Genomic DNA, 24,601 nt, shown 5'->3' with positions numbered 1-24,601 from the left:
TCATATATCAGACAACTGAAAAATAGAAAGATATAGAAAAGATGTGCAACAAAACTAATCATATATTCATTTATTTTCCACCTTCACTATACTGTTTTCATAAGGCACATTTTCATTTTGGATGCGTATGTTGTGGATGATGTGTGAGCAGTTGATTGTGATTTTATTTTTTATTGTAGACTCTATTTATTTACCTGTTAAGCTCTTTTTCTGGCTGTGCATCTGAATTTTGTTGTGTGTGCATAGACTGTATATAAATATGGACACTGCATCTCCACTTCCTCGGATTGGCCAAAGATATCTATGCCCCGCCCACACTTCCTCCAGACTCACTGGCGTTTTCGTTTAATTAATACTACGCTCTTCTCTACCTCCACCGCTTACAAGGAAAGGTTGGCATGGCAACTGGTAGCCGCCATTGTGTCACATCCTGTTTCTATAGCCTCAAAAAACTAAACTAAAACGAAACTCGTCCAAACAATTGACACTTGAACGTTCATCAACATTATATTAACGACCTGAAATGACTGAAACCATGCTTGAAAATAAATTCTTTGACATGTAAGTCCCGCCCACTAACATGGAGGGGGTGGAGCTTAAGACCTATACTGCAGCCAGCCACCAGGGGGAGCTCTGCTTGCTTTGGCTTCACTTTGGAGGAGCAGTTCTGCCTTCCCTCTCTATACAGTCTATGGTTTATACTGAAATGTGCAATGACAAAGAGTCTTGTTTTGTCTGCATGAGGGAATCAACCTGTACTTGCTAGAAAGAGCTGCATCCCCTTTAATGTTGACCTCTTTGTCTTCCCGGCTTTGTAGAGATGTCCTCTTCATGGTAATGAGACTGCTGTGCCATATTTCTCTCCATTTGTTGACGACTGTCTTCTCTGTGTTCCATGCTACCTCTACAGCCTTTGAATAGTTTTCGTAGCCCTCGCCCGAGCAATACCTTTCAACACTGAGAGCCTCTTGAAGCCTCTTTTGTTGTGCGGGGGCTCTTGCCGCAGCATCAGACCAAGAAGATGTCAAACAAATTCCACTAGAGCAGCTGCGATTTATTTTGATCAGAATCAGCATGCGTGTGCTGTTTCACATTAGCTTTGATGAGATTCTGAGAAAAGCCGCCTCCCAGTTATAAAAGGCTGTGCACACGTATGCAGTTAGGTTATGGTTTGTTTTTTTTTCTCTTAAATGCATCACATTGGTTTTTAGTGTAATGCACTGGTTGTGATTTTTAAATCACAGGTTCAGATATGGTTTATCTAGGCAAAAAACTACTTTAACAGAGGTGTACAGGTGTTTTGTCAGTTTATCTTTTAATGCTGCATACTGTGTTTTTGCATGTTTCAAACAAATGATGCTATGAAACCTTACCCACCCTGCAGTTATATTTAAAAACATACACTGATAAGCCACAACATTATGACCACCGACAGGAGAAGTGAATAACATTTCAACCATCTTGTGACAATTCAATGTTCTGCTGGGAAACTTTTGGACCTGGCGTTCATTGGTGTGGATGTTACTCAGACATGTAGCACCCACCTAGACCAGACCAGGCACCCCCCCTCCGCCCCATAGCAATGACACTCCTTGGTGGCAGCAGCCATCCCCAGCAGGAAAAGACTTTAGGAACAACTAAAAAAAAACATGAAGAACAGCACAAGGTGTTGTCCTGGCCTCCAAATTCACTAGATCCCAAACTGATCAAGTATCTGTGGGATGATCCACAGAGGCCCCTCCCCTCAAAGGCCCCCCACTAACAACATTCTGTTGCCAGACACCACAGGACACCCTCAGAAGGCCCATGTCCATTCTCTGAGGAGTCACAGTTGTTAGGTCATAATGTTATGCCTGATCGGTGTATTTAGTGATGGATGAGCTACTGTATGTTTCACATACCTAATGTAGAATATCTTAAAAACCTCATGTAGATTTAAATTAGTAGGCACCGTTGCCATAGAAACCTAAAAGATTCTGACTTTCTTGGAAATGTGCTATCAATTTGCCGGTAAATACCAGGAATTTTCCAGGGAAATTACCGGTGACCCATTTCTTCAACAGTTAATAAATGGTGTCGCTTTGAAACAGGCTTCACGCTCCGTCTAATCCCGCTGTTTCATAAAGACGGGACTGCTACCATACGTAACGGCAGAAAGAGAAAGCAGGTAAATATATCAATTCCTTCTCGCTCGGCCCTTTGTTCCCTCCTCTCTCACGTCTGACAGCCGGAGAATGCGTCTCCAGCCTGCAACATGACGGGCCTCGGCATCGCCCATGGTAACGCCGCTCACATGTGACGTGAGCTCAACAACTTTCATCTCTGTGGAGACCGGGCATCCGCTGTGCGTCAAACACCGGCCCATGAGTCACACGGCTGCAGCTACCATGGGATTTCTGCTCTTGGCTTGTCAAGAAAAAAAAAAGACTTGTTTACATTATAATAATCTAACACAGCCTTCCGTAATGTGTGTGTGTGTGAGTATTTATAATTCTCTCGTTGTGGGAACATAAATCTGTTGTAGAAGTCACACTGTGGAGAAAAACAAGACCCTAAAGAGCAAATGAATATATTTGAGGCTCGAGACTTGGTTTAAGTTTGGGGTGAAAAACGATTGAAGTGATGAAAACACGATTGCGTTCGTCCGTGTGCTCAACATGAAGCCCCACGAGCCAAAATCTCACGTTAAATGCCAGTAACGTTTTCTGAATACAGATGTTTTACATGAAAATGTCAAACTTTTTCTTTTTGTTTTGTTTGTCTCAAAGCCGTGGAGCTCCAACACAGTTTCACCCCATTGGATGATAAAGATTCTGCAGGTGTGAAATGCAGGCGTCACATTTTTCTCGTGATTGTTTGTTTTAAAGTGAAATATTCAGGATGTGTTGAGCGTCTTTATTTGATATAACCTCCATTCATCTTTGAACTATTTCGTCAAATCTGTTTCTTTGTAGCTCCTTGAAGTAATATGTACAGACATATTGTATTTATTTCTTTAATATCTTCAGATTTGTCTTTAATTAGCACATACACCGATCAGCCACAACATTATGACCAAGAGAAGTGAATAACATTGAATAACATCTTTAGTTAGGCCCCGACGAAGTGGATTTTGAGTTTTTAATCTAATATTCTTCAGTTTTTCTCATCATTTTGACTTCACAGGGTTCTACAAATATGTTCCTGTTCCTTTATAATTCAGCCACAACATTATGACCGGAGACAGGAGAAGTCCATAACATTGACCATCTTGTGACAGTTCAGTGTTCTACTGGGAAACTTCTGGACCTGGCATTCATTGGTGTGGATGTTACTTAGACATGTAGCACCCACCTAGACCAGACCAGGCCCCCCCACCCCATAGCAATGACACTCCTTGATGGCAGCAGCCATCCCCAGCAGGATGCAGCCACAACAAACGTTTTAGGAACAACTCAAAAAAAAAAACATGAAGAACAGCACAAGGTGTTGACCTGGCCTCCAAATTCACTAGATCCCAAACTGATCAAGTATCTGTGGGATGATCCACAGAGGCCCCTCCCCTCAAAGGTCCCCACTGTTGCCAGACAGTCATACAGAGCTGTCCCTGACCTATTTGTCCTTCAAACAAAGAACTACAACAGCAAAATGTATACCTGCTTCATAAGGAGATATGGAAATCCCAGTTTCGGAACAAACATGAGCGTAAGCGTAGCCCAAAATGCTCAACAAGTGAAGGTATTAAGGTATTTATATACTCTGTCACTGCATCACCAGGCTGGCAGATAATTAGCATTTTCAGAGAAAGTCTTATGGCGCTTTATAGTTTTAAGTTTTTAAACTGAAGATTTCTTAGTGTGAGCCCTCCTGCAGCAGCTCAGGTTTAGGCCTCAGGTTTGTAACGGTCCTTTAAAAACACACCGTCGATATCTTTATCACTGTCACCAAAACACAGCTAACTTACGACACACCAGCTCTCGAGCTAACAAGGTAACACATGTAAATAAAGCAGCGGGACACCACGACCATCTGCTTGCATCAGCGTTCACCGGCCTGAGTGCGTCTCTGTTGCTGCAGGGAACTCTGTCATCACAGCGGTCCTAATTGTCTTTGCCGCAGAACAGTTCAGAGCGAAAAGAATAAATAAATAAATAAAAAGTGTAGAGGATTAAGCAAACGATTAATTAGCCGGGAGAGAATCTGTTTAGCACATGAAAGGGGTTTGACAATGAACGCGCGGCGGGATCTGACGGAGCGCCACATGTACGCATTTAAACACTGCCACGTGAAAACAAAGGTAAAGGATCACTCAGATTCAAGAATGATTCACTGAGAGGTGACGACGCTCCATTAAACTGACACCTAATGACTAAATAAATCAAATTTGGTGAGAGGAAGAGAGGCTAAACTGGTACTTAAAGAGCAATGATCACCTGAAAAACTCGACTCAAGTCTTTTTATTTACATTCATACAGTCACACTTACACTATATTGCCAAAAGTAAGGTTTTCCAATCACTTCCATGTCCAAAGTTGCATAAAATAAAGCACCTAGTCATGCAGACTGCTTCTACAAACATTTATGAAAGAATGGGTTACTCCCAGGAGCTCAGTGAATTCCAGCGTGGTACTGTGATAGGATGTCACCTGTGCAACAAGTGCAGTCGTGAAGTTTCCTGTGTCAGTGGTATTATAACAAAGTGGAAGCGACTGGGAACGACAGCAACTCAGCCATGAAGCGGAGGTCGCCAACTTTCTGCAGAGTCAATCTCTACATACCACCAAACTTCATGTGGCCTTCAGATTAGCTCAAGAACAGTGTCGAGCTTCATGGAATGGGTTTCCATCCAAGCCACACATCACCAAGTGCAATGCAAAGCGTCGGATGCAGTGGTGTAAAGCACGCCGCCACTGGACTCTAGAGCAGTGGAGACGTGTTCTCTGGAGTGATGAGTCAAGCTTCTCCATCTGGCAATCTGATGGATGAATCTGGGTTTGGTGGTTGCCAAGGGAACGGTACTTGTCTGACTGCATTGAGCCAAGTGTGAAGTTTAGGAGGGGATTATGGTGTGGGGTTGTTTTTCAGGAGCTGGGCTTGGCCCCTTAGTTCCAGTGAGAAGAACTCTGAATGCTTCAGCATACCAATAGATTTTGGACAATTCCATGCTCCTAACTTTGTGGGAACAGTTTGGGGTTCCTGTCCTTCCTTTTCCAACATGACTGTGCACCAGTGCACAAAGCAACGTCCATAAAGACATGGATGAGCGAGTTTGGTGTGGAAGAACTTGACTGGCCTGCACAGAGTCCTGACCTCAACGTGATAGAACACCTTTGGGATGAATTAGAGCAAACTGTGAGCCAGGCCTTCACGTCCAACATCAGTGTCTGACCTAACAAATGAGATTCTGGAAGAACGGTCAAACATTCCCATAAACACACTCCTAAACCTTGTGGAAAGCCTTCCCAGAAGGTGTTACAGTTGCAAAGGGTGGGCCGACGTCACATTAAACCCTATGGATTAAGAATGGGATGTCGCTTAAGTTCACATGTGTGTAAAGCCAGACGAGCGAATACTTTTGGCAGTATAATGTATCTCACGTAGAAGCTTCCCAGTGAAACTTCAGTATCCAGTTCCCGGGTATTATCCAGATTTCATTCTTCTCTTTTCACTCCCTCTGACCCACAGTCAGGTTTAAAGTCTATAAGTCAAACCAGGTCAAGCTGGTGGCGGCGGCACGATAAGCTGCTGTCCCTCCTGCAGGATTCAGAGGCCAGATGGGATATATATATAATCCTTCCAGCATGCTCTGGTTCTGCCTCGGGGTCTCTGTCCACACGGACGTGACTGGCATAATGTGGACAGGGAGGCGGAAACACTGTTAATTTTGGCACCCTAATCTGGATTCGGTGTATTTGAAGCATTCTCCTGACAAAAGCGTGACTGCGTGTTTTTGTTGGGCGGCGCTGAAGCTGCACTTGTGTCTCTTTAAACTCAGCTGTACTTACTTTTGTTTAATCCATTTCGCCCAACGTGCGAGCCACATGATGCAAAAACCTTTAGATTAATCACGACTTGCCAGCGTTTGACAATCCCAATTCATTTTAATTAGATTCGTTTGTTTCCTTCTGCTTTGGTCGTGTTTATTTATTATTGAAAGAGACATTTTTCTTCCTCAGTGATAAAAAAAAAAAGTACTTGCCCAAGACACTACAAGAACCAGTTGACTCAATTAAAAGTGGAAAATACAAATATTTCAGACTGTTTTCAGCCGTAATGAGTCACTGGTTTCTATGTGAATAAATTCCTTTACTGCTTCTCGTAAATCTCTCTATTTGCCATTTTCCAACACAGACTTTTCTTTATAAAGAAAAGCTCCTACATGTCAAGTAGGCGTGGGGATATTTGACAATCACATGATCTGATTCTGATCTTGGGTGTTAAAAATGATCCGTTACTAAATGAAAAAGCAAGAAGGGAACTATATTTTGACTTTGACTTGAATTTACTGCAGCAGCATTTGGGTTTGAACCATAGACTGTATAAAGATGGACGCCGGAACTGCTCCTCCAAAGTGAAGCCAAAGCAAGTAGAGCTCCCCCTGGTGGCTGGCTGCAGTATAGGTCATAAGCTCCACCCCCTCCATGTTAGTGGGTGGGACTTGGGCCAAACTAAAACACTAAATGTCAAATAAATTTTAGGTTCATATAACGCTGATGCATGTTCAAGTGTCAATTTTTTTGGATAACTTTCATTTAAGTTAGTTATTTGACACTATGGAAACAGGACAAGATGGCGTCGCCCGTATCCCCCGGGACATTAGCATCAGTTTGGCTAATACAAGGAAGTGGAGACGCGCTGTCTGTATTTATTTGAACCTGCACAGAACGAGTCTGGTTCTGGTTGCTTAAACCTAAATCAGAAAACCTTTTATGTCTTCGTCTGCAGAGTATCCATAACTGGGTCACATGATAATGATAGTAATTTCCTTAAATCCAATGCAATACTTTTTATATAGCAAAATTAACCTGCTTTATAATCCACATACACATAGAGGTCACAATTTTAACAGATCCTGGCTTAAACTATGAGAGGAGCAAGTATCTGAGCAACAGAAACTAAGCAAAGATGGTTTAAAAATAATCTAAAACTTGAATAGGTGATGGTCTTTTAAAACTTTTTTGTCTCTTTGTTCCATGCAGACATTTTTCCTTAGAGCAAGGACATGTTGCTGTTGCCGTCTTAAAGCGGTTTACTTGTTGTGAATTGTGAAATTTGTGAGTGTTAGCGGTTACATAAATCGTTTTATTTATTTTTTATTTTTTGGTCAGTCAGCAACGTCCTTGGAATCTTAGAAGAATGTCTACTGTTAACTGAATTGATTTTCCAGTTCTCCTCCAATATAAACTTAAACAGCCGTGAACAGCCGTGCAACATAACAGTTTCCACCAAACCAGAGCCTGGTTGCTTCTAAATAAATGATATGAGCAGAGAATACAGTTAATTATTATGCTGGGGTTAGGCTACTGGAGTTTGGGGCTGATTTATCCCCAGATTTAGCCTTCCATAATGGGGAATAGAGTTGTGATGTTCACGTCCGAACTGAATCTATTGACTGGCTCTTTAGAACGAACGATGGGAACCGAGTTGCAGTTGCAAGCCTTTTTTTTCAAACAGCTGCGCACAGAAGCACCTATTTTGTGTTGAGGATGGAGATGGTGAAAAAAAAAATCTGAACACAATTGGATAGTCCTCCATCCAATCAGAGCAAACAAATTCAACTCCACAGCGCTCAGATGACATGTATGATAACATCGCTGGTATTCCTCTGGTTAGATTAGTCAGAAAATAATCAGTTCCCACTGGAGAGACCCCAGAACAAATTTACACCACAAAAAGTCCAGGGTTCCCAGATTCATCCACTCGATGATCGATGAATTTTGGGGGTTTGCTGATGTGTACAACTCACAGACTCCTCTGGGCTTCCTTGATTAATAATAATAATCATATTTTTGTTTTTTCTTATCCCTTGTGGTTTTTTTTTTTTACCCATTAATTCAAAAATGACTGTGAGAGCCTCAGTTGTGACCCAAGTACAGAGTCTCCCCAAACATTTTCTCATGTATAATTTCTCATGTTAATTATAATATGTCAAGATACTCAAAGGCTCAGCAACACACTAAAACCAGGACGTAGTTTTTATTTTCATATCCAACATGTTAGCTTTATGCCACATTTTTATGTCAGTTCACATTTATTTTTGATCTACTTTTTTAATCCCATACTTTTGAGTTTCACGTAATTTGGATTTAGGATGAAGCCCATAATTTAGTCTCTATTTCCTTTTTTTTAATTATTATTTTGTTTGATTTTGATGTTTTCTCAGTTGTGACTCAAGGACATTATGTTTTACATGTCATCACTCATCACAAATGATTAGGTAAGTCAGAACATAATCAGTTCCCAATGGAAAGACCCCAGAACAAATTTCCACCACAAAAGTCCAGGCTTCCCAGATTCATCCACTCGATGATTGGGACATTTTGGGGGTTTGCTGATGTGTACAACACACAGACTCCTCTGGGCTTCCTTGATTAATAATAATAATAATATTTTTGCGTTTACTGATCACTTGCGGGGTAGTTTTTTTTTACCCATTAATTCAAAAATAACTGTGAGAGCCTCAGCTGTGACCCAAGTACAGAGTCTTCCCAAACATTTTCTCATGCATGATTTCTCATGCTAATTATAATATTTCAAAATACTCAAAGGCTCAGCAACACACTAAAACCAGGGCGTAGTTTTTTTTTTAGTAGTTTTTTTTTATTTTCATATCCAACATGTTAGCTTTATGCCACATTTTTATGTCAGTTCACCACATTTATTTTTTATCTTTTTTTTTATCCCATACTTTTGAATTTCACATAATTTGGATTTAGGATAAAGCCCATAATTAAGTCTCTATTTCCTATTTTTTATTATTATTATTATTATTATTTTGGTTGATTTTGATGTTTTCTCAGTTGTGACCCAAGGACAGAGTCTCCCCAAACATTATCTTGCTTTTTTTTTTTTTTTTTAACTGTTCTTCTCGACTTGTTGCACTACTGTATCCATTATGTTTTACATACCATCACTCATCTCATGGATTCGGTCATCCCTGATTTGGCATAATAATCAAAAATAATATCCAGCAGTGTGTGATGCACCATTACTCATTTCATATCTTGTCGCTTTTGCAAGTTTTTGCAACTCAAAACAGTCTTAGCCCAGCCTTCATGCAGCATGCTCTGCACTAATTAACTGACTGATGAAAATCCATTAAACAGCGTGACCTCAGCTTTCAGGCTGACGTATGAAGTAACCATAACTGCTAACTCAATCACAAACAGATAAATTCAAGATGTCATCGCTTTAGCAGAAGACGTTCCCACAATAAAACTGTGAAAAACAAAATCCAACCATTAAAAAAACAGATAAATAAATGATTTATCAAGGCAGAAGAGCGGCGAAGTAAATATGTGACAGTGTGGAGGAGCTGTGTTCAGTGCTCTGATGAAAACAAAACTGGACTGACTGAGATGCTCCAGGCCCGAGAGAAGAGAAGAAACACCTGGAGGAACGTTGCCGGCACGCATTTCCATGCTCATAAAGCTCAGAAAGTAGCCGTGGAGTTTCGTCTTCACCGCGGCTTGGATAGAAAAGTTTAGTTTTGCTTTTCTCCCCTGAGACTGAAGCAAGCAATCTAAATTACAGCTTGCCACAGCAGTATGTCATCATAAAGCCTGATTATTCACCATTAATTACACACCGCTCTCAAGCAGAAACGTTTTCATATAAGTGAACGTCCACATCTGATCAGGGACTTTCTGATTCTACTCAGATGTTGCTTTTATTATATTGCATAACAAAGGCACAGTTCGGTTTTGTGATCTGTTAATTATAATATTTCAAGATACTCAAAGGCTCAACAACACACTAAAAGCAGGAAGTAGGGCATACATTATATGTTCTGACTATTTTTTTTAATTTTTATTTTAATGTCATGTTGGCTTCATGCCACATTTTTATGTCAGTACATCACATTTACTTTTTATCTATTTATTTAATCCCATACATAAAGAGCATAATTTATTCTCTATTTCCTATTTTTCTTATATATATATATATTTTTTTAATTTTTGATTATTGTTTTCGTCATATTTTGCCTTTACAGGGATATGATTATTAATCAATTTATTCATTTAATTTTTTTGAGTTTTTAATGCCACATTCTTGATTTTTTTTTCTCAAAATTTTAACTTCACACAGATCTTATTTTATAATTTTATTATATTTTGGAGCTTTTACATTACACTTTTATTCTATTTTTTTTTTTGGAAAAAAGAAAAAGTCATAGTTTTCCCTTTCAACTTTAATAATTCTCAGCCAGTGAGAGAACATTTTGAGGTTTTACGTTCTGATCCCACGCTTTTGAGCTGGTCTCATAATTTTGAGAATTTGATTTAATGTCTCTGAGCTTTTAACTTTTCATTACAATTATGAATACGATGCGTTATATAACATGCTAGCTATTGTATTTGCCTGAATTACCTTCAGATCTTGCATTCATCTCATGCCTCCCCTCCTCACGCCCCACCCACGCTCTTATTTTGGCATTTCCTTTTCACGTCTTGACCTTTTGCCCCGCTGTCTCACATCTGGCCAGCAGAGCCTGATAATAGCTCTGTCCTTTTGTTCGCATCTGTTTGGTTTTGTTCCGTGAGGTCACGCAGGAGACGAAGAGGAGGAGGAAGGCTAACGATTTGGACGCTTGCCTGCTGCTGCCGCTGCTGCTCTGTTTTTGTCCGGGCTGCTTTGTGCTTCGCTCTGCAGCTCGGAGACACACAAAAAGAAAAAGAACAAAAATAAATAAATAAAAAAAATCTCCTATCTCGTTGCGGTTGAGCACGAATGGATGAGCCTCGCACAGGCCCATTTTCCGCTTGGGATTCTCTATCTCACCTCTCTGTCTCAGTCGCTTTGCTCACATCTCTTCCTCATCCCTCCTTCTCTCAGGAGGAGAATTAGAGGTTATTTTTGCTCAGGGCGATCAACCGCCTCATCAGGGCGACCACGAAGGCAGCGTTGGAGGAGTTTTTCTCACTGTTGTGTAAGGCTTGTTACACTCGCCCTACTTCTCGGGGTGAAACACAAGCCGTGTCCAGAGGCAGTCGGACGTTCTTATTTCCAGAGCACCATAAAACAACCACGTTTGATCTGTTTAACCTCTCCTGGTCGTGACGCAGGCGAATCCCAGACTCACATCATAGTAGAAATGTCCTGAAGGTGAATTTTGAGTTTTTAACACAGTATTCTTCATTGTCTCTCATAATTTGGACTTCACAGGGTTCTACTAATATGATCACGTTCCTGTTTCTGTTCCTTTATAATTCAGTTTACACACCGATCAGCCACAACATTAAAACCACTGACAGGAAAAGTGACAATTTATTGTTCTGCTGGGAAACTTTTGGACCTGGCATTCATTCATTGGTGTGGATGTTACTTAGACATGTAGCACACACCTAGACCAGACCAGGCACCCCCACCCCATAGCAATGACACTCCTTGATGGCAGCAGCCATCCCCAGCAGGATGCAGCCTCACACAGGCAGCAAAAGGGGAACCTACACAGTATTAGGCAGGTGGTCATAATGTTATGCTCGATCGGTGTATAGTTCTTTCTCTGTTAAATTCAATAAAAATGAAATAACTGCTTCGAAATCAGGTCCCGGTTACAGGAGGCAAAGTCAGAAGTCTTCCGATGCATTCCCAGACTACATGACTTGATTTGATCTTTTTATTGGTTTCTACTCCTGGGCCTTAGTTAGATGTGCCCAGAAAACTTCTAGTGGACCATGAGGATCCTGATCAGAGGCCTGAACTCCTGGCAGTTCTGCTCTGGATGGAGCTCCTCTCCCCTCTACAGAGGAAACTCATTTCATCCTCTCACATTTGTGATCCCGTTCCTCGAAGTCCATGACCGGGGGAGAGGTGGAACACAGCCTGACTGTTAAATCAAACACTCTGCCTTCTGGCTCGAGGCTACGAGGCTGCTGACACAGCACAAAGCCACCTGTCAGCGTCCCGCACCAGTTCACCCTCACCATGAACAAGAACACTGAGACGCTTGAAACACTTCACTCGGGACGGCAACTGGCTGCTAACCAGGAAAATAATGCAGTCATATAGAAAGGATTGTCCTCCAACCAATTAGAGACATTTTGTCGTAACGTCCCTGTAGCTTCAAAATGTCATCTTGTTCTGCTATACCAGGGTGTCAACAATGTTTGCACCTCTCAACGTCTGACTGGAGCACGAAGCTCTGCTCTGGAGGGACTACTGTACCATGGATCAATGCAACCACTTTGAAAAGTGGCAGAGAGGCAATCGAGAGGAAAAATCCTGAGCTATATCAGAAGTTTCTGTTGTTATCTTTTTCCCATATCACTGAGGTTGACTAAATAACCTCCCCCTGACATGAGGTTGAGGTTCTGCGCAAGGTTTCTTCCTGTTAAAGGGGAGCTTTTTTCCTCGCTATCATCAGCTTTGTGCTCGCTCTGAGGGTTCCAGACAGGGCTCGAGACAATTTGTATTGTTATTGACACTATTTGTCAATGATTTGTAAAGTGCTTTGAGAGGCCATTGACCTGTGTAAAAGGTTTGATGGAGGTGTCACTGGAACAAAGGGGCCGAGAGGAATACTATTTTGGGTTGTTGTGTCAACAACTTTTGTACCTCTCGACGTCTGACTGGAACATAGACTGTATATAAATATGGACAACGTGTTGCCACTTCCGTCCATTGGACAAACTAGCGGTATTTTACCTGGGATACAAGCGGCACCATCTTGCGACTTTGGAGCCAGAGTCTGAGCTGAGCAGTACAGTATGGAGCCGTGACATCAATGACCCGACCACACTTCATTCAGACTCACTCAAGTTTTAATTTAATTCAAACTACGCTATACATTGTATTTATTTATTTATTTTTTCCAACTCTCATGGTTCCACTGAACTGCTTCACGGAGTGGTTGGCATGGCAACTGGTAGTCATCATGATGTCACATCCTGTTTCTATAGCGTCAAAAAGAAAAATGGACTTGAGTATGCATCTGTATTGTATTAACTACCTAAAATGACTGAAACCATGCTTGGAAAAAAAAATGTATTTTAGTGTTTTAGTTTCGCCCAAGTCCCACCCACTAACATGGAGGGGGTGGAGTTTATGACCTATACTGCAGCCAGCCAGCAGGGGGAGCTCTACTTGCTTTGGCTTCACTTTGGAGGAGCAGTTCCGCCGTCCATCTTTATTTACAGTCTATGGACTGGAACATGAAGCTCTGCTCTGGAGGAAATACTGTACAATGGATCAGTGAAATCACGTTGAAAATTTTTTTTTGACATAGTTGGACAATGTAGAACTCCTTTTTTTGAAAATGTGCCTCGTCCCCTGATGAACCCTCCTCGAGTCAGTCAAGTGATGATGAGACGAAGCAGCAGGCAGCAGAGGGACTGATTAAAGCACTTGGGGAGATTTTCTTGAGGTTGCAGATGGTGTGTGCCACGGTGAGAGTTCATGCAGGAGTTTAAGATATTCTTCAAAAGATAAAATGTGGATGCAGAGTGTTTTCGATGGAGAAGAATGGAAACAACTGTGACGTGTATAAAAAGAAAAAAAGAGCAAAGAGCGTGATCTCAGGTGACGGTGAGCTGACCTAGTGAGCAAACAAAAAAGGATTTCCTGTTTTCTGGCTTGGTTTATGTCACTGTATTTTCCGACATGCACAGGGTTTAAAGATGTGGATTTGGTTTGGGAGTGAATCACAGAGGATTCCACAGAAGAAACAGAGCCTAATCTTTTCAGTAAATCTCATCCCGCACAGCTGCCCGTTCCACAGAAAGAGGACAGAACCCGGAGGCTTCGAAACACAAGTGTTTGTTTTCCCTCTGTCAGACTCCATCTGAGAGGAAAGCTATCAACAACAGGGACAGATGAAAAAAGCAAGGCAGGAGTGATGGCCGAATGGTGGGGTTAATGTCTTCAGAGAAAGCGAGAGGAAGCATTTTAACTGTGTGACAGACGTCAAAAGACCAGAGGGAGGCAGAAAACGGAGGAAGTGAGCGTTCGAACCTAAAACTCGGACAAATCAATATGACATTAGGTCATTGATGTGGCTCTAAAGAGCAGAGGAGGGACCGTGGCAGGAGCGGGGATCGAAGCTGGCAAGCTGGAGGACTCGGCAAGCGTCCACAGAGCTCAGGCTTTTTTCCCATAGGTCCTCTGTTTGTCACCGTTGCCTCTGGTGACCAGAAAGGACCAAAGGCTGAGTGAGGCTTCAGCTCGAGAAGGATTGATTTCCAAGCAGGCTGAATTACAAAAGCCAAGACCTGACTGGAAAGAGGGGGGTAGCCTTACGCTCCACCAAAGTCTGCTTCCATTCGGGAGGCTGCTTGAGCTTGAGAGCTTAAAGGGGAACTACTGTTTTTTACAACCTAGACCTTATTTGTGGCATAAAATACAGTCATTTACTACCTCATATAACTTTTGTGTAATTTGTATTCCTTCGGGAGATATTTAGATTTGCGTATATCCATATAGTGGGAGTGAATGGGGCACCGAAACGCAGCCTCTAAATAACACATTATCTGCCGCGAAACTCGTTCGTTTCACCAATATTTTGCTATGATACACTAGTGCTATTCCCCGTTGAGTCCGGAGTTACCTGTTATAATCATCCGGGGGAACAGTAGTTCCCCTTAAAACAGTGACCCTTAACTCCAAAGCACCATACTCCACCGTGCTTGTCCTTCAAGAAGTAACATCATCAACCGGTAGTCATCGTGATGTCACATCCTGTTTCTATAAGTCAAATAACTAGAAAAATGGATACTTGAACATGCATCAACATTATAATAACTACATAAAATGACTGAAATCACCGCTGAAAAAAATTATTTGACATGTATTTCAGAGTTTTAATTTGACCCAAGTCCCGCCCACTAACATAGAGGGGGTGGAGCTTATGACCTATACTGCAGCCAGTCACCAGCGGGAGCTCTTCTTGCTTTGGCTTCACTTTTGAGGAGCTGTTCCGCCGTCCATCTTTATTTGATTGTTAATCGTTGATTGGTATTTAGGTCTATGACTGCCAGTCAGTTAATCTGCCTGCCTCGGTTCAGCAGGTCGCATTGCCGTGGGCTGCATTTTGGTCGGCAGGCTGAACTGTTGTTTGACAGAAAGTCCAGATGAACGTTCTGCTTCTGAAAGCCACACAAGCTGTTGTCTAGGGATGCGTTGACACGTGTTCACGCACTGCTGCTGCTCAAACACGAGGCTAGTTCCTTCATCAAGTCATGTCAAGGCGACAAAAGAAAACGTCGCCGCCAAACCCTGAATGTAGGATTCACACTTAACTGAAGCCGACTGAGCCCACTGACCTTCCAGCTCAGCAAATAAAGAACAACATCACCGCCCTTTCTATTTATGAGTTCTCTGTTCAGTATTCGAGTTTGCCAATTAGTCAAGTTTGTCTCTGAAGGATTCTGCCAGCTCTGTGGTTCCTAAACTTTTCACTCCGAGTTTATTTCTGCCTCCGAATCAACTCTGCCACTGACAAATGTTGACATTTGCCAATAACAAATGTGATAAATTGCCAAAAAAGTAAGTCAGAGTTTATCCTGACCCGGGTCACAAACCTGAGAAACCGCCGCTTCACATCCAAATGAGCGGTCGTGTTTGAAGGGTTAGTTGAGCTCTTTGGGGAAAATAAACACAGCCTTTGGATTTTCTCCAGAGACAACCCCAAGCGTAGGAACCAGCTGTTGAGAGGAGTCCATGGCGATCATTATTTTGATTTTTGAGATGGTGGACACCTGCACATCGTCAACTACCATGGGTGCAGATTCTATTCAAGTGAAACCCGGAGCTGTTGGAGCTCTTTAAAGCATTGAGAGGAGTGTCGGGAGGATTGCGTAAGGTGAGAAACCGCATCAGTCTGTCAAGTTTGTTTTGACAGCTCCTCCTCTGGGGGTCGCTGCGACAAAAAAAAAAAAAAAAGAGGTGGGGAGGAGGCGACGCGAAGCAAAGCTACACGGCAAGAAATGTATTTGCCTTACGCGAGTTCAAGTGAAATAGATGAAGGAACCAACAGTGTCCACAATGCTAGGTTAAATCCCAAATTACCCGAGAGACTTCAAATGTTTGCTCGGGCCAAACAGAGCTTGTCGAGCAGAGCTGGATCTCTAAATCATCGCCGGGAAGCGCGCCAACATGCCAGGACGAGACGGACGTCAGGCACAGCCAGAACGTATCAGGATTTGGCTGCTAAGCTGAAATGTATGTGGCGTGCTGAATATACCCTCATATCAGAGAAATGACCAAAACTCCTCACTGTGGAAAACAACAGAGACTAAAGACTGAATAAAGTGAAGAAACATTTTTAATGTTGGACATACACCGATCAGCCACAACATTATGACCACTGACAGGAGAAGTAAATAGCATTGACCATCTTGTGACAAATCAATGTTCTGCTGGGAAACTTTTGGACCCGGCATTCATTCATGTGGACGTTTGTGCCATAGTAACCTACCTGCGTAGCCTACACCGATGCGAGCCATTTATACTTGCGCGCTCGTCGGTCTGGCTCGCTCCGTAAAAACGCCACCCAAACGCTAGTCGGCGCTATGTCTTGTTAGCCAGTCGGGTTAATTTTGTTTCTACTTCCTGCTTCACTTTCAATAATGGCGAATGAAATTTCCGCGTCGTACAAATGTTCGTATCTCCAAACCTCCTCAGTTAACCTTTCCTCAGTGTGTTCCATCTTCATTGACCCAAAACATTCAATTCAAAGATTGCGTAGATGGAAAAGCAGCCAGAAATACTAAAGCGGGAACACGCTATAACCAAACGGTAGTGGTGGGCGGATCGATCCAAATATTGATAATATCGATGCCAACGTTGGTATCGAGATTGATCGATACCAATGTAATGAGATCGATACTTAAGTTTCAGTTTCTCTTGTTTCATTAAAGAGGCTACCTGACTCTGTCTAAATGCCGATCCTCAAGTGATCATTTAGTGTTGTTTCTGAACAAAAACTTTTCAAATTCTGTACTGGATTTTAGCTGATTATAATCAGAAAGGCAAATCACCCTTAAATGCCATGAAAATTTATCCAGAATTATATTGATTCAGATTGATAATGCATCCACGTAATTATTCAAAAGTACTGATATCGGTATCGGTATCAGTATCTGCGATACTAGCCCTGTATTTATCGGATCGATGCCAAATCTAGTGGTATCTCACACCACTACCAAACGGACCAATTACATTACATTTACATTTCTGGGAGGGTGCACGCTATGGCGTTAGGGTCTGCGTAGGGTCTGGGCTGACACAGAAGTGTAAACCACGCATTAGACATGTAGCACCCACCTAGACCAGACCAGGCACCCCTAGGAACAACTCAAAAAAACATGAAGAACAGCACAAGCTGTTGACCTGGCCTCCAAATTCACTAGATCCCAAACTGACCAAGCATCGGTGCGATGCACCGGATCGAGCCTGATCCACAGAGGTCAGTCCATTTAATATGTAAGTCTGTAACAAAGTGTGGGACCGTCGAGCTAATAGACCAGCAGTTCGATTCCTGGCTGTGAAGTTCAAAATGAGGACAGAACACTGTCAGACACGTTCCCTGGCATTTACTAAAACCTGACATTACAGGTAACCCTGGGATTGCTCATCCAGTGCTCCTGCTGACAGACTTAAGCCAGCTCATAGGGCACTTACTCTCCACGTCTGTGACTGGGCTTCTCCTTCACAGCACTTAACCATGCCTCCTGGTGCTTCTGTAGAACTATGGTTCAGAAATTGTATCTTGTATCATTCAGCGCTCAAACTGCACAACAGCACGTGATTTTTTATTTTTTTTAAATGACAGAAATATTTAAAACATCCTGTGGTTATCTTGCATACTACTGTATATACGTACAATACTGCACCATGCCCTTCAGATATGTTGCATTTTCAGTGCAGACATGTTAAGTGACACAGCTAGAGTAGCTTATATGGTAGTATATTATATGTCGGGATTCAGCCAAGCAAGAGCCTTATTTTAGCTCTGCCATGAACCAAAACCACATCTCTGTCAGCGTAGTTGATCAGTTTGGGATCTGGAGGCCAGGCCAACACCTCGCATTGTCACAAGATGGTCAGTGTCATTTGCTTCAGTGGTTTTAATGTTGTGGGTGATCGGTGTACATACACTCTCAGGACCAATGAGCTGCTCCGTGGACTTATAAACAAAAATGATGGAATAAACGGGGTTTACTGAGCTAATAAGACACATACTGACTGATGTTTGGCATGTACCTCGTGCAGTCCTTTGTTTTCTTTGGAAGTTTCAGCTTTGATTGACCTCTGACCTTTGATTACCTCTGTTGTGTTTAGTTTATGTGTTTTCTTTGCTTGCATGTTTGTTCTGTTGGAAAATCTATAAATATCTATCAATAAAAAGTTTTAAAAGAAATGGAAATGGGTTGTAGCTTTGCCGCTGCTAGCGTGAACGCACCATTAGACATATGGTCGAGTTGACTCAATGGGAGGGTGCTGGTGGCAGGTTTCAGTGGATCCCGCCTGCAGACTTTTTGCCCAGGGGGCCTCTTAACTAGTCCTGCGTATTTATGTGAACCTCATTAATGACCCCCATTAATAATCGCACTTTTACAAGCTCAGCAGCACAAACTAATCAGCGACCTCATTAATAACCACTCACTGCCTCGTCTCTTGATTTCACCTAGACTCTTCTTTCTTCATCATTAAGCACCTCCTGCGACCCCACCCTTGACCGCTGTCTCGCTCCGTCCGTTCCTTCGGCGGCGGCGGTATTATCCTTGCGCCCTCTGGCCCCGAAACGATTTCGAGTTTGCTCTCTGAATCAGTGAAGGAATCTGAAGCGCCGCGGCCGTGAGACACAAAGAGAAAATAAGTGTGCCGCGTGTGTTTATGCTTAGCGTCGGCGTAGCTAATGAGTTCTTTTGTCTTCTAATTAAAGACCGGGGGAGAGCGAGTAATAAGCATCGCGGGTCGCTCTTTTTCGGAGACGCTCTTCCTTCTGACTAATTTAACGCGCTCCTTCTAATGCAAATGAATTTGGTACTTAGGGCTGGAAGCTTCTTACGCAGCGGCTCAGCCTTCGCAAAGAAAGGGAAGAAGCTCGCAAAGAGAAGGGATCGGCTGGAAATGGGCAACGGTGAAGGATGGCAGGAGATGTGAGAGGTTATCTGAGCGGACAGTGACAGGCCGAGAGGAAACGAGCCAGTCTTCCTGCTGCATTAAACATCAGCCACCTGCAACCGCCAGGAAAAAATGACAGCAGCGCTCAAATCCAGGCGAGAGGAGGGAGACAGGAGAGCCAAAGGGTTGCGGAGGTTCTGTTCATCTGACTGTCACAGATGGATTATGAGAGGAACGGGGCCCCCGGGCACGGACTCGAGGAGGGTCACCGTTGTCAGTTCGGTTGTTTCACACCTCTATATGTTTCTTGCGCATCTATTTTTTAGCGATTTGACAGATTTTCGTGCAAGCGTTGGCAGATGCTTCAAGCGGAGGCTCAGACCCAGTGGTCCCCGGGCCTGTGTCTGGTAGGACTGTTCACCAACCTATTCACATTCACTGTGATCTCATGCTCTCAAGATTTCGTTCAGCTTAGAGATGACAAGGCCAACTTGTGCCACACTTCAGTAATCTCAAACAACTAATAACTGGTCTGCCGCAAAAATATCTTCAATTAAAAGTTCTAAATCCTAAATTGACTCTCCCATTGAGATAACTTTAGAAAAACTTTCAACTATTTAAACATTTCCATGGTCATTTAGGGTTCCGATAAATCCTACTCTTCCTCAGGCAACTTCTTTTAATACCTCAGCTAATGCTAAATGAAGAAGTTGTGAGATATATGTGCCACCATCAAGTTAACAAACGTGATCATTAGCAAATGTTAGCATGCTAACACACAGAACTATAATGATGAATGCTAACATTAGCTTTTAGCTGAAAGCGCAGTTGTGTCTAAGTAGAGCGTCAACGCTATGTTCATCAACATTAAGACATTGACGTATCCAGTTTAACAAAACTACAACTTTACGTCATGACTGCTGCTTATACACCAATCAGCCACAACAATATGACCACTGACGGGAGAAGTAAATAACATTGACCATCATTGACAATTCAGTGTTCTGCTGGGAAACTTCTGGACCTGGCATTCATTGGTGTGGATGTTACCTAGACATGTAGCACCCACCTAGACCAGACCAGGCACCCCCACCCCATAGCTGCTGCCCTCAGAAGGCCCATGTCCATTCTCTGATGAGTCACCACAAGGGAGACCTACACAATATTAGGAAGGTGGTCATAATGTTATGCCCGATCGATGTACGTATTCCAACATTTTTCTCTATCCGTTTGAGCCACAGGATTGCAGCTGCTTCGACTGTCAGCAGTTTTACTCTTTTCAACTCGGTGTCGCCTGACAATATTCTAACATTTGCACCTTGTAATTAGGGTTTTAAAAAAAAAAATCTATTTCCTCTATTCAAATCCATCTTCATTTGAATGCTCCGATATTGATTCCAATATGGATTCGAAATATCTGCCATTCCCTGCGTGTCCGTGAGACTGGTTTCACACGGCAAATCTCCCGAGGGTCGCGCAAGGAGATTAGTTCGAGGGAGAGAGGGAATCTCTGGGGCTGAGTGAATATAAAAAATATGACGACAAAGGGAAGCTGTGCGCGAGGTGTGAGACTAGAGGTGAAATGCTGTGGAAATAACCACGAATCTCTGGAACCAGTGCCAACATGGGAACTGAAATACCTCTAAATGAAATGAAACAGAATCAAATCAAATCTGGATCCTGCGAATTTAATAGTAATATCCAGTCTTGAGCGCGGTTTATACCTATGTGGGTGCCGTAACCTACGTACGTAACCTACGTACGTAACCTACGCCGGTGTGAGCTATTTATATGTGTGCGCTCGTCAGTCTGGCTCGCTTTGTAACAACGCCACCAAACACTAGTCTGTGTTTGTTTCTCCAAACCTACTGATCCAAAATAAGCAGCTGGAAATACTAAAGCAAAAACTTGCTACTACCAAGTGGATCAATCACAGCCCTTGAGGTCTGCACCACCGCGACGTGTAGTTACATTTCTGGTGAGGTGCACGTCAGGCTACGGCGGTAGGGTAGGGTAGGGTATAGGCTGACACAGAAGCATAAAGTCATACAAATGTGTGCATCTCTGAACCTCCTCAGTTAATCTTTCCTCGATGTGTTCCATCTTTATTGATCCAAAACAATCAATTCAAAAAAGCAGCCGGAAATACTAAAACGGAAACATGCTACTTCCACGCGGACCAGTCACAGCTCTTGCGGTCTGCGTCGTGGCGACACACAGTTACATTTGTGGGGAATGAAACAGAATTTAAACAGATGAACTGGGTCAATGTTTTTGATCAGGTGCTTAGTGATAACATAGTATTACCATACCCAATAATGAGTGTTGTGCAAGTTCACACTAAACAACAACTAGTCCAAAGCTCAGTTCACACAGATAAAAGATAACTAGTTCAAGTTCACAGTTAATTTTTTAATTTTGAACTAAGTCCATAGACAGTTTGCGTTCATTTCCTCTGTTTTTTTTTTTGTTTTTGTTTTTTTATGAGCAGCTTCAAGCCATCCATCTCCAGCACGTCATATTTTTTTCCGCCAGGATCTGTACTGCTTTTTTGAATAACCATTGACTTTAAATACTAGGACAGTGGTGTCCAAAGTGCGCGCCACGGGCCTCAGACAATTGGAGGGAAGACAAGAAAAAAATCACAAAAATAAAAAAATATCATCTAATTATTGTTTTTAATCATTTTCATAATATAATAAAATATAAAATAATATAATATTATAAACGTTATTTGCCATGCTCATCTTTCTGATTCGCTGCCAGTCAAAACATCGTTCATGACCTCATGTGTAGACCTGGCGGTTTGTGCCACTTATCAAGCTGCTTTGCTCCTCAAGCTAGCATGTAGCTAGCACAAAATGGACTGGTGTTTGACAAGAAAGAGACAGAAGGAACAGACCAACAGTCCTGCTGTTGAGGACACTGCTGCTGCAAAAAAAAACCTTAGAACTCCTGGCCAACTAAAATCAGAAAATATGAGGCAGCACTTATGCTAAACAAATGTAATAGTTATTGAATAGTGAATAAAAGAAAAAAAATTCTAAAAGTTGATGTTTCTTTACATATTTTGTAGCATTGTCTGTAGGTTTGCAAAGGGGGTCCTCGACCAGAAGCTAATGCTGTTTGGGGGGCCTTGGCATGGAAAAGTTTGGGAACCCCTGTACTAGGAAATAACTCAACTATTTGTGTGGATCAGCATGCTGAATGCTGTAAATCGTGCATTGGCCGACGGCTGTCGTAAAACTTTTTTGTTCTCTTTTTTCCTGAACGTTGTTATTTCCCTCCAGATTGAGCGAAACTGACGTCCACGCTCGCAGTTGGAAAAATGATGCGTTCAGTTCACAGCTCACAAAAAAATGAATGTGTTCACTGAACGCGTTCATGCACAACGCTGCCAATAACACAGCAGACCAATCACAGGTGGCGTTTCCTAAGTGAAGATAATCGTTCGTCAGACTTTGTGTCTACCCCACGCTTGCACCTATCATCAGTTTACTCTGAATGTGCACTGGTGCGTTTGGCATGTTTGTACTCGTGTGAGCTATAAAGAGGGAAGCGTTTGCAGCACCGCGCCCCCGACCGAATCAAACAATTACACACTAATTTCACACAGATGTTTGTCCAGCACAGGAGAATAGGTTCGGGTTTTCAGACGAATGGCGAGGCCGCCGTTTGCAGTCTGCTGCGCGGCTCCGGGATGCGTACAATAAGCGGGAGGCGGCGGGGGTCGGGACGGGTCAAAATGCGCCGTTCGCGATCTGCCTGTTTATGTGCAGCGTATGCATGAAAGTTTATGTGGAACTGTTAACACTGCAGTCACGGTAGAACGGGTCTTTTCATTCATGTCTGTGCTGGTTCATAGTTTTCCACGTTGTGTGTTTTTCTTAATTTCCAAATAAACACATCACATCATCAACAACAGCGACGCCGAACACCTCCATCACTGCTGCTTTCCATCTGTCCTCGGAGTCATGCATGGATTCCGACATGAGCGTTTGGCCCGCGTGCATCGCCTCGAATCTAAACACCACATGTATGACCCAGACCGGAGCGGCGATCCCCCGGCCCCAGACACAATGAGTAGTGTCCTGGAGCGGAGAAAGAATCTCTCCCCTCGGCGTGGAGCAAATGAAGCCTTCAACATGCAGGCAGGTGCCGCGTGTTTAGCCATGCAACAGTTCATCCATGTGTGGAAAGAAAAAAAAACAAAAAAACAACAGCGTGCCCGCCTGTCGGACTCGAATCAGCAACACACCAAATGTCAGTTTAACAAAGCCCAACACGAGTGTCACTCAGCGCTGCTTACCGTAGAGGATGGTCACCATGGAAACCGGCATGACCAAGATGCCCAGGAGCATGTCGGCGACCGCCAGCGACATCAGGAAATAGTTGGTGGCGTTCTGCAGCTTCTTCTCCAGCGACACCGCCAGGATCACCAGGATGTTGCCCATGACCGTGACGGCGATGACGGCCAAGATCAGCAGCGCCGCCCAGTTCTTCTCCCCCGGCGGCTCCGAGGGAGGGCACTGAGGGGAGCCGGCGTTGCGGTACGACGACCAGTTCCCCAGCTGCGCGTCGACCCCGTTGCGGACCGCGACCGCGTTCCCGAGGCACGCCGGGTTGGTGGCGTTGCTGATCCTGAGGGCGAGGGTTTCCTCGGGCCCGCGCGGAGGCCACGGGTTGGACTCCAGGGTCGCCCTGACCGTGTTGGAGATCAACTCCGACACGTTGGCGCCTCGCAGGTTCATGGTGACGCCGTGAGACGAGAGCCTCGGGATTACTGCCTGGAAAATGGGTCAGAGTAGAATAAGAAGGAGGAAAGCCTGGTCATCGTTTACTCGCTTCCTTCGCTCAGAAGAGTACCGCAAATAAAACACCTTTTCCCCTCGAGGAAGGATTCACTTATTTACTCCAACATCTCAGAGGAAAGCGAAGCTTCGAACTGTCTGTCAGAGGATCAAGAGAAGATCTCCACACATTGGGGGAGGGAAGGGGGGAGTGAAATAACAGACTGGTGAATTGAGTCTAACAAAAAGAGAGCAGCTGTTCGATCTCAAAGGACGACGCCAACGCCGCTCGGACAATACCTTCGACGCGTGCCACGTGGGGCGAACAAACAAAGTGCTCCAGTGGCTGGAAACATCCAAACGCCGGATTGGTTTTGGCTCACATGTCTTCAGTTATTTAAAAGAAAGCAAAAAGAAAAAAAGAAAAAAGAACATCTTCTCATCTTCTGATTATAGAATCCATTTGAAGCCGGAGCGATGGCAGATGCAAGGTTTCTCATCCTCCAGGTCCGGGCTCGGGGGTGGAGGGGGTGAGCTCATGTTAAAAA

At 43.3% G+C, this 24,601-nt stretch overlaps 1 protein-coding gene across 1 annotated transcript in view; it reads right to left on the bottom strand.

The window, feature by feature from the left end:
• The window catches only part of htr2aa (5-hydroxytryptamine (serotonin) receptor 2A-a), a gene marked incomplete at both ends in the record, with an annotated part of 71,340 nt that extends 47,326 nt beyond the window's left edge, over positions 1-24,014 (bottom strand). Inside the window, one exon of the mRNA XM_084544796.1 lies at positions 23,573-24,014. Coding sequence (XP_084400922.1) covers positions 23,573-24,014 — 442 coding nt within the window. The remainder of the gene's footprint in view (positions 1-23,572) is intronic.
• Positions 24,015-24,601: the final 587 nt, after the last annotated feature.

This window comes from Chelon labrosus (genome assembly GCF_963514085.1).
Source record: "Chelon labrosus genome assembly, chromosome: 5".
Taxonomy (NCBI): domain Eukaryota; kingdom Metazoa; phylum Chordata; class Actinopteri; order Mugiliformes; family Mugilidae; genus Chelon; species Chelon labrosus.
Note: the sequence above shows the minus strand (reverse complement) of the source record. Positions and strands in the feature narration are given on the sequence as shown.